At 44.8% G+C, this 10,751-nt stretch overlaps 1 protein-coding gene across 1 annotated transcript; it reads right to left on the bottom strand.

Moving 5' to 3' along the window:
- Positions 1 to 39: 39 nt before the first annotated feature.
- On the bottom strand, positions 40 to 9,975 carry ift74 (intraflagellar transport 74). Its single transcript, XM_053860859.1, has 20 exons — positions 9,866 to 9,975; positions 9,366 to 9,510; positions 8,694 to 8,826; positions 8,440 to 8,488; positions 8,254 to 8,352; positions 8,111 to 8,171; positions 7,881 to 7,940; positions 7,657 to 7,718; positions 3,664 to 3,802; positions 3,536 to 3,598; positions 3,292 to 3,435; positions 2,037 to 2,077; positions 1,677 to 1,756; positions 1,515 to 1,568; positions 1,230 to 1,327; positions 1,042 to 1,168; positions 814 to 977; positions 623 to 748; positions 498 to 558; positions 40 to 414 (listed from the first exon to the last, which is right to left on the bottom strand). The coding sequence occupies exons 2-20, from the start codon at positions 9,492 to 9,494 to the stop codon at positions 299 to 301; spliced, it is 1,806 nt and encodes a 601-aa protein (XP_053716834.1). The 5' UTR covers positions 9,495 to 9,510; positions 9,866 to 9,975; the 3' UTR covers positions 40 to 298.
- Positions 9,976 to 10,751: the final 776 nt, after the last annotated feature.

The following is a 10,751-nucleotide window of genomic DNA, read 5'->3' as shown; positions in this document are numbered from 1 at the left end:
AATATCCAACTGTCAAATGTAATTCAGTCCACAAGGTGTAATAGGAAATTATTTATTATTCCGCAGCAGATTAAGGACAGTGAGTGCATCACGTTCTGAGGTCGGTAGGTGGCGCTTTAATTCAGTTTTTCAAACATCACAGCTGCCATCTATAGGCCTCTGGGGATGAGGACACATAATGAAAAAGTGACTTGTTTCAAGGGAACACTTATTATACAAAAATATTAATTTGATCACATGATAACATGATTCAATGAGATTGAACAGTCGCGACACGAAGGTGAGGAACGCCGCATGTTCAGCTCCTGTTGCTCTGCAGAGCATCGATCAGGCTCTTGTTGTACTCCGACACATGTTGCTGAACCTTCTTGGCCACAGAGGCGAAGTCGCTCTCCTGAGATTTGGAGGCAATGACTGAAGAGGAGTTAAGGAAAGCACTCGGGTGAGACCCAACTCAACTGGAGGCTATTGCCCAGCACACGCAGGTGAAAGGATACACTCCTTCATGACAAAGTTGTTCTGTTCCAGGTGCTGCCACTTCCGCTCCAGGTTTGCCAGCTGGAAACACAAGCTCATGAGCAAGGCAGCGAAGACGTGTCGTGGCGCTGGTGAAAACACACACCTGTGTGTGAGTCTCATTCTCTTGCAGTTTGGTCTTCTGCTCTTCGTATTGACGGCTCAACTCCTCCAGCAGCTGTTTGAAGGAGCCCTGGCGCTGACTCAGAGACACTCGCTCCTCCTGCAGCTTCTGTGTGGACAGATTTGAGTGAGGACGCACCCTCCAGTGACAGATTGAATTTCAAGCCTCCTGACCTTTTTCCTGTCCTCGGCCGAGCGCCTGAGCAAGTCCAGGTCTCTGTAGGTGACCAGCTCAGACTCCATGGTGCTGATCCGCTCCTTCAGGGTGCTCAGCTCCCCGGAAATCTTGCCCTCCAGCTGCTGCACCTTCTCCAGGTCCTGCTGGAGCCGCTGAGACTCTGAGAGGAAGATCACCGGTGAGTTGGCAGTGCCTCCAACTAATCTGGAGAGGAGGAGACATACCAGAGCTGAGGCCACGGGCCGTGCTCTCCGACTGGACCACCTCCGTCTCCTTGCTGACCAGAACTTCCTGCATGTTCCTCAGCTCGCTGGCTGTTATGGTGTCCACCTGACGCAGCCGCAGCATGTTCTGGACACACGCGCACAGAAGTTGAACACCGCCACTCTTCATCGCTCCTCCTCATCCTCACCCTGCTGCAGTGCTCCAGGAGTGAGACGATGTTCTCCTGACTCTGGCCCATCCTCTGCTGCTCCTGACCCACCTGCTCCTCATGAGAGTTCAAGAAACCTGAAAAAGGACAAGCGCATCAAGGTGAGGTTTCATTTGCTTCTTTCTTCTCCGAGGCAAGAAGTCAGTCTGCTATATTACATTATTACAAAAAAACTGTGAAGAGTATCCCAGGATGAAGATTTAAACCGCCTGTGAAAATGAGGACACTATTCCATGAAACAACGCCGATGGACGCAACACTCACGGTCGATGTCCTCCTCTCTCCTCTTCAGCTCTCTGTACTTTTGCTGAGACTCCCCTGGTGGACAGGAGGAACAAGAACAATCAATACAAATAGATGAATTAAAAACACACCTGCAATCTAACACACAGCTTCAAGTCAAATAGAGTATCGAGTCAAAGTCACCGTGCGCTTGTTCGCAGTCCTGCTCCAGCTGCCGGACCTGCTCCGTGGCTTGACCTGTCCGTTCTCTGATCTCAGTCAGCCTAAATACACAATGTTGAAGCATATTAACTGGTGATGAGCAGATGAGGCTTCATGAAACCGTGTCCTGATTTTCAGAGGACACTAGGTGGCACTGTCTGCTGTAAATCTTTTTCACTTGAACAACTTATTCAATGAATGCGCCATCTAGTGGCCTCTGAAACTTAGGACACTGTTTCTTCAACCCAGCAGTACTGTTTCATGATGCCTCATCGACCCATCACTAATATTAACAGATGAATCAGACCTCAAGGCTTCTGTATCGTGTAAAACGGAGCTTACTGTCTCTCCATGCTGGCGATTTCCTGATTGTCCTCTTTCACCTGGAAATGAGGAGCTGGGTGTAAAAACAGCACACAAAACTCACATCTATCACACATGTATAGTTTATTACCGTCCAGTTTTGGATCACTGGTTCATCTCTTCTCCAGTTACCTTGAACTAAACGTGACCCAACATCCCATGAAGGTTCTGGGGTTGTGCTCAGGGTTGGTGTGGATTTTAACAGCTGTACGTCACGATAGCAAATGCTACAGAAATCACTTTTTTGTGTGTTTGTTTTTTAACCTACACATGTCAGTATAACAATAGCAATAGCCAAACCTCAAATCCCAAACTGTCCAGAAGCCATTTAAGATATTATGGAAAGTGATTTCATCTGTTCGAAACAATATGGGTTCTGAGTTTCCTAACAGAACTAAAACGGGTTTGTCAATGTGTTGTCAAGTACGCTTGTTGGATTGAGGAATACATTTTCTGTTCTTTTTTTTACTTTGCATTTCAGTGGCAAATAATTTCAGAGAAATTATCTTGTATTCGTAACAAAGGTTATGACTAAAAATACAAAGATCTGTACAACAGTAAAACCTGATGGGATTCACTGAGGACCATTGTTGAGTGTCGAGCATTTGTTGTTCATTATCTATCTATTTATATCAAAATGTATTACTTATATAATTCATTAAATATCCATTCATGTATTATCTATTTAATTATACTTTATTTCTTATTGGTCTTGTGTAGTTTTATAGCATGTGACTCCATAGTGTTTTTGTTTTTTAGCTGTGTGTTTGTGTCTCTGTTGTCATTGGCTGTTGCTGCTGTGGCATATAATGTAATAAAAATGAAATATTTTTTCTTTTTGTTATCAGTGGACACAGTGGGTCACTTCCTGCTTAAGAGTGAGGGGAGAAGCAGACATGTTGCGTTGACAGGCACCTCACCAATGCGGAGCAGATGACACTCTGAGCCAATATTTCGAGGGATGGGTGGCAGCCATGTCATGAGCTTCCACCTTGTCGGTTTGGATTTTTTTGCCCCACTTTTGACACTCTGATCATTCCATTTCAATACGAGTGATCAATCACTTTCCAGCTGAGGAACAAATGTGATGCGCCTCCAAGCAAACATTAGCAGGTCTGTTTCTGAAGGAGGCTCCAGCCTTCATTCATTAGAGGAAAATCAAAGCGGGGGCACGAGGGGCCGTGTCTTGGATGGCACCCGGGACGGGTCTCCAGCTCCAAAACAAAGGCATCACCTGCTTCAAGAGTTTCTCTCGCTCCTGCTGAGGCGTGCCCATGTTCTTCTGCTCGGCCTCCAGGGCGTCACGTTTGGACTCCAGCGTCACCAGCGTCTGGTGAAGCCGAACCATCTCTTGCTTGATCTGGGAGTGGTCCATCTCCTGCAGGAGTGGACTTGTCAGTCAGCCGCATGGTGAAAACAGGCGTTTGGCCAAGAACAAGTTTGTCTGTCTGGAGCTCCGGTTCATCGTCCGCACTCACCGCTTCATAGTCCTCCTTCCTGGTGAGCAGGACGTCCAGCTCCTCCTGAAGGACACTCAGGCTCTGGAAGACCAGGCAGCACCGGAGTCAAACAGGGAGAGGAGGATGACGGAGGCGGGGTCCAGTACCTGCAGCAGCCCCTCGTTGTCGCTGGTCATGGCGAAGTACTTCTCCTGCTTGGCCGTGGGCATGGACTGGACCACCTTGTCGGCGGCGCGTCTCTCCTTCTTGACCTCCTCCTCGATGGCCCTGATGGCCTCCTCTCGTCTGCGGGGAGCAGGTGCAGCAGGTCACGTGACGGACAATGGTCATAAACTGTACCTTTTCTATCCACACTGTCAATGTGAGTCAGCATTTTATGGCGAGGGCAAAGGTCTAATGCTGCTGCTTCCTGCTTCAGACAAACAGGTGAGCCTCAAACACCTAACAGCCAGAACTGGTGTCGGAACCTTGGACAGAAATTAGTTATCGTATGACTGCTCTCTAGTGAAGTGAAGTCTCTTTGCTGTAGGGAAAAGTCAACAAGATTTGAGGCTGAATATGCGATGAAGCTTAAACACAGTTACGAGGGCAACGTTCGCACGCCTGAGGGGTTCAAATACTAAGGTGAGTTTTCAACTGAGGACCATGTGATCGTTCAGGATTAAATTCAGGGGCTGAAAACAGTGCTGGAAGAACATATATTGTGGGCAGACGACATGTTTGTTGTCTCAGAGCCTGTCACCATTTTGTTCCTCAGAACAGATCATGAGCAGGACGGAGGCGCTGCTGCTGCTGCTGGCAGTGGCGAGCGCGCACAGCAACATCGTGACGGCAGAGGTGAGTGAATGCCGTGCTCCGGCCACTAGACTCGCTCATGCAACACGACCATCCACCAGCAGGTGAAGAACTTCACCAGCCACCAACTGGCCACCATTCCTCTCAGCGCCAACGATTCCTCCACGACCACGCTGCTGCTGCAGGACAACCTCATCGCTCTGAACGACACGGACCAGCTCGCCCTGAAGGGCTTCGGCAACCTCACTGAACTTCGTCTGGACGGAAACCGGATCACACGAATATCAGCGCGGTTCTTCTCTGTCGTGCCGCGGCTCAGAGTTCTCACTCTGTCCAGGAACCAAATCAGCAGGTGAATTGAGAACCGAATCAAAAGCGACATCAAAATAGCTCCTGATGATAACAGTCGCCTGCACCTGGCAGTCTGGACCCCGGATCTTTCTCCAGTCTGAAGGACCTGGAGGAGCTGGACTTGTCCCACAACCAGCTGACAAGTGTACCGGCCACCATCTTTGACGGACTGACCCATCTGAAGGTACGTCTGCAGATTCCCCACACGAGTCTTAGACCAACTCACATAGAACTGGGGGGAATCCTGCCATAGTGTCGTGTTGCCTTCACTGTCTTCACAGCTTTCGTAACCTCAAGTGCTCCATACTTGATTGCCATTTTTTTAACCCTCCCGTTCAGATGTTCCTTTCATCTGAGGTGTTTTTATGGACGGTGATACACAAAGGTGTGGTTTTATGAGTCGGCCATTACATGCCATGATCAGGTGTGTTAACTGGCTGAGGGCCACACACTGGGAATCAAACTCGTGGCCTCCAACTGTGAACAGACTGTGTTAAAATACAAAATTATCCTACTGCCTTTGTCTCCTGAAGGTGGTGAACCTGCAGGAGAACCCGTGGAACTGTTCCTCTGCACTCTTGAATATCTTTACAGCGATCAAAGCGGTGGGAGTTCTAGTTGGTGAGTTTGTCATCGGTGGATTTGTTTCAACACTGCAAATCATACAAACAATCCTGAGGCTGCCGACCACAGGATCAGTAGGGGTGTAGGATAAGATCCATACACTGAGATATCATTATTATAAGGATTGTTTTGCTGAAATATCGCAACTTGATTGTGTGTTATTGTCTTGATATTTTAAGTCTGCTACATCAATATTTAACACATAGATACTCGGATATGCTGCTGCATTTATGACTGTTTACACACTGGAGTTGATTTCGTTGAGCGATTCATTCCTCTGTTGGACTGTGAAACTGGACTGACTCACAACACTAAACTTGTTTTCCATGCACATGATATTAAACTGCATTATCTGATTTCCCCCCTTAAAATTAGGGTTCTTATTTCAATATACTTTGGAACTTACTGTATCGCAATGTATTGTATCACCACTCCTGTAACGGAATATGTACCGTATTGCAAGATACCTGTCACTACACAGCCCTGAGGACCGGTAGGCCTCAGAAGAAGGGACGGCCCGCACCTTCCACTCACCAAATACATTACACTTTCAAGACTTAACATTCATCATACCGTAGTAGAAGTTATTTTACACCTACAGACTTGTTGATCACGGTGGTGCCAAAACTCAATTTGTGTGGTTCTTTCTTCACGGATAACTGGACTCTCTTGTTCTAGTTTTGGTATCAGTCCATTCAACTCAGTCCAGGAAGGTACAAAATGACTATGCTGTCACAGCCCAGGCATCCTTGACTGTGCAGTATTGAACACTATGACATCATCAACAAGCGACAGTCCAGACATATTAGGTTGGATTCATTCACAAGGTTCATTTTTACAGAGAACACAAACTGCTTAATTGCACTGCCGCTCAATTTCTGTGACTTCTGTGACAAACAAGTATTTAAAAAAAACAAAAAACAAGAAGAATGAGGAAGGGGCGAATGGGTCACAAACTTTGACTTATGGGTGTGTTACTGATCAGAAGACAAACCCACACCTCCCCAGCCCTTTGAAGATCACGTTGAAGACTCAGACAGCCAATAAGGAAGTAAAAAAAAGAGACAATATAAATAGATACATTTAAAAAAATCAAGCTTTACCTCATCATTTGTCATTGAGATCACAAATAAGTTTGGGTTGTTTAAGTATTTGATGTTGCCATGTCTGGATCAGTTTCAGGACAGACTGACAAATGTGCCTCATCAGAGTGGATGACAGAACAGAATCCTACAAAGGCTGTAAATATACAGACAAAGGATGCATCAGCAGCTCCAACCACAGCGACAGACAACCCAACATCTGACCTCCCTGATCCATCCACGGCTCTCACAACCATCACAGCTTCAGAGGCTAAAAACCAGAGCCGCAGCACTGACTCTGGCAGTGTCACTGGCACCACCTCTAGCACCAGCAGCAGCACCACAAGCAGCGACACTAACGGCAGCACTGGAACCACCCGTCGCACCAGCAGCGGCACCGGCAGCGGCACCGGCAGCGGCACCAGCACCGAAACCACCACGAGCACCAGCGGCCAAAGCAGCACCAGCCTCAGCACCAGCAGAATCACAGGCAGCAGTAGCATCGTGAATGGTGGTCCAACAGAGGTACGTTTCTATTCAACACACAGAGACGCTCACTTCTTGCCCGCTGTGTTTCTAGACAAGACAACTGTGAGGAGCAACACTTGGAAGTTCACCGTGGGCGTGATAGTGGCTGCTGTGGTCACTTCCACGATCATCCTGTGCGCCATCAAGGGGCCGTCTTTGTACATGCTCTTCCACAACTACAGACACCGGCGACTGGACCAGGACGACGACGGGGACTCGCAAACGACGGTCTTCTCCCGGACCGGGAGTCGAGTCGACCAGATGACATTCACTTTTGAGCGGATTACAAAGCAGGAGGAGGATGATGAAGAGGACGTGTACTATGAGGACCCTTTCATGATGCGGGACGAAAGACTCGACACTGACTTCACAACTTTTCGCTTTCAAAACTGACACCTTTCATGCTTTGAGAGAAAAAAGACCAGTGATCTTATAATTCTTGATGAGTGAATCTGTCCAGTTTAAAGAAATGTCTCTTTTTATTCAGCTTTGGCTGTGATTCTTATAGATATTTTTTACTTTTACATTTATTTCATTGTGTGTTTTATAAGTCATTCTGTTGAAAAACATGCACAGAACAAGGAAGTTGTGTCGAGGGGATTCATGCATTGTGACGATATCAAAAGTAGTGATTTACTTTGTTTACAAAAAATCTACTTTAATTTTCACGCCACAAAGAATAAAGGCCAAAAATAACACTGTACTGTAAATAAAATATTCGAATGCCTTTCGAGCACGAAATCACGAGCATGTACTCACTCCCGTCGTTCAGTGAAGATGTGGTCGATGCCTTCAGCCTCACTGTCATTCTGAGCTTTCAACTGGTGAACAGAACAGAGGAGGGGAAATGAGCCGCCAGAGAATAACGCCATGGCTATGACAAAAAAAAATCGATCTAATTGAAGCTGGTTTCTTTGTTGAGGCTGCACTTGCCTCAGCGGAAATGAGCACAACACGTTACACAGAGGATGAATGGCACTCACACTGTTGTAGTCGTTGGTCATGTCGTCCATGTCTGTGCTCGTGTTGAGTTTGTCCACCAGCTGATGGTGATAAGATGTTAGCCAGAGATTAAAAAAAGGTTTGAACATAAAGTAAAGCATTTACAATTTCATGACAGAGATGTTGATGTAAATGTTGATGGCGCACAGACAAACTCCAGCGAGATACAGTACGTGCAAAAGAACATCTCAAAGTTAGCGGAACTTTTTACCATGTTGTAGTCAGCAAGCTGGCACTGCAGATCCCTGATCTCTGAGGCCAGACCTTCTGCTCTGAAAGGGTGAGAAGAAACCCAATACGAGCAGACTGTGGACAATAACATCCCTCATATTCTAGTTTGAAGATGATACTTACCTTCTCTCGTATGAGAGATAGACAGAGTTCTCCTGGTTGTAGTTTTCTATCTCTTTGTGCAGCTTGCTGGTTTCAATGGTCAGCTCGTTGATTTTGCTCCTGGTGGTTTCAAAAAATCTCTTAGTCATAATGTATTATCTCCTTTTGTTTAAAACCTGACCATCTGAACATCAGCAATTGTGTTACCTGAGGAGGCCTAAATAATACGACTTATCCAAGATCTGCCTTTGAGGACCTTGAAGAGTTGGAGAAATACGGAGAGGTGAGCAAAGGCAACAAAATATTGTTGTGGTTATTGGCATAAATGTGTGGTGTTATTTTATTGTTATTTATAAATGGCATATTTATCCAAGTATGTTTTACGAAATCATTCATAATAAGAGAGCCACTGAAACAATATTATTTCATAAACATTCGAAAGTCCACCATTTCATACCAACCTTTCATTCCGGTTTTCATCCCACTGAGCCCTTGCTGGGTCACTGGCCTGTCGGTCACTTTAATGGGTGCGGACAGCACCCCTTGAGTGGCGGTGCTTAGACTGCCTCTCAGTCCACTTGTTCCTGGAACCATCTGCACACAAATAATTACAACATGACTTTGTTAATGTTGACAGTTTATTGCAAGTCATAAACACTTGCAACACCTTCAAGCATCCTGCTAACCTTGAAGAGGATGGATGTTGAATGTTGTTAAATTGGAAGTAATAATTACAACTGTCAATAGATTACAAAAAAATTATCTCAATTACTTGCATTACAGAGAGAAACATCTTGTATCTGTTCAAAGTGTAACTTAAAGTTTTATCAACACTAGAGAGGCATTAATGCTTTCCTCGTGCGGATATTTGTTTACCACAACAACCCAACATATTTAGAATAATCTGAGAGGCTGACAAGGATCAAAACACACATATGTGCACAAGCATTTCTACAAACTCTGTGCTGTAAAACATTTCATTTTATTTTGATAAAACCCCTTAACTTTTTGACCGTCTGTTCATGGCATCACAAACCTTAACTTTGCTCCCTTGTCCAGGGACATTTAAAATCAGGGTGTATCTTCATGTTTCAAGGTCTATACATGTGTAGTGAGCAGCAGAACTCACTCACCCCGGTACCGACACGGATGGCAGTAGGAGGAGGCCTGATGGCTGTCGGAGGTCTTCCACTTGAATGAACCACAGTTCCACTGCGACTCATGGGTCGTCCCATACTGGAAGACGGTCGCTGGCTCGCCATGCTGTCTTGCAGGACGCTGAGCCAATAGAGGTTGCAAGCATTTGTACGAGGTTACATCATCCAGGTAAAAAAAAGTTGAGTATATAACAAGTACAATGAAGAACCACTGGCTGGTTATGATTTAAACTCGACCCGTTTTGTTTATCTGACTGTTGGTTGACGTTAACGTCAGCTTTTACAAAAAAGGTAGTGGAGAGACACAGTCAGTGCCATCTTTGTGCCAATTCAAGTGCCATTTTAATTCCAAAAGGTTGCGGTGTGACAGTAGAATAACGTGACGACGACATTAGCAATTACCTATTAGCCAGCAGAAAGAAAACAATGTCTGATTTTACTGAGTGTATACTTTAGCAGGCAGTATAAATACAAACCTTAGTGGCTCTTCGTTTCAGATTTGAAGAGGACAAACGAACGGTTAATCGATTTAGCAAGAAATAATCCACATCACGAAGTCTTCTTCGTCACTATGAATCGAGGCATGTCAATCGGAATATACCACACTGCCACCTACCGGTAAGTAAACCGTAACCGTCGTAGTGACTGTTTTTATTATTTGTCTAAATAATATTCATTTAAAGTAAGTGCAAGATGATTTAAGAAATTTTAAGAAATGCGTCTAATTTGCATGTAAAAACAGAGTTTAATGTTTTACTTAATTTGCAGAACATCTGACTTACGAATTTCACACAAAAAAAGGAAAAAAGTAAAAGACATTTTTAATGCAAAGAAAACCAAAACATTGCATGAAGAATGCGGTCTGTCTTCTGCTTGGTCTTCGCCGATTCATGGAGCCGATGCAGAGCGAGGCCTCAATACTGCCACCTACAGAGTCCTTCAAATATGCCTTGGTGAAGTTCTTGATGCAGAAAATAACGATAATTCAGTTGATTCGCTTAATAATACGCTTGACCACACGTGGTGTATGACACTACGCTTTTCACAACTATAAGCTATAAATTCATATTTCATAAACGATTTCATAAAAGACGGTTTAATTCTAAATAACATTGAGACAATACAAAAGTACATTTTAGTCTCTTTTATTTCATGTTTAATAATCACATCACTAATTAACAAGTAATCACAATAAACACGTTTGTTCCAAACCAAAAAAAAAAAAAAAATTAAAATGAAATAAAATTACTGAAAAAGAGCAAAAACAATAAGGAGGTCGACCTAACACATCCCATAGTTGAGTCATTAGCATGCTGTGTAGGTATTAATCGGCGACGCTGCTAGTGTTACACTTGCATGGCT

The sequence above is a fragment of the Synchiropus splendidus genome, chromosome 3 (assembly GCF_027744825.2).
Source record: "Synchiropus splendidus isolate RoL2022-P1 chromosome 3, RoL_Sspl_1.0, whole genome shotgun sequence".
NCBI classification, from domain to species: domain Eukaryota; kingdom Metazoa; phylum Chordata; class Actinopteri; order Syngnathiformes; family Callionymidae; genus Synchiropus; species Synchiropus splendidus.
This window is presented reverse-complemented; position numbering and strand designations above follow the sequence as displayed.

Bases quoted from the DNA above. Each gene is read 5' to 3' on its own strand.
- ift74 (XM_053860859.1), bottom strand. From the start codon at position 9,494: ATGGCGAGCCAGCGACCGTCTTCCAGTATGGGACGACCCATGAGTCGC. The intron at 8,827-9,365 runs GTGAGTGAGTTC...ATTTGTGTGCAG, and splicing joins CCATCCGTGTCGGTACCGGG to ATGGTTCCAGGAACAAGTGG. The intron at 3,599-3,663 runs GTACTGGACCCC...CTGGTCTTCCAG, and splicing joins ACAACGAGGGGCTGCTGCAG to AGCCTGAGTGTCCTTCAGGA.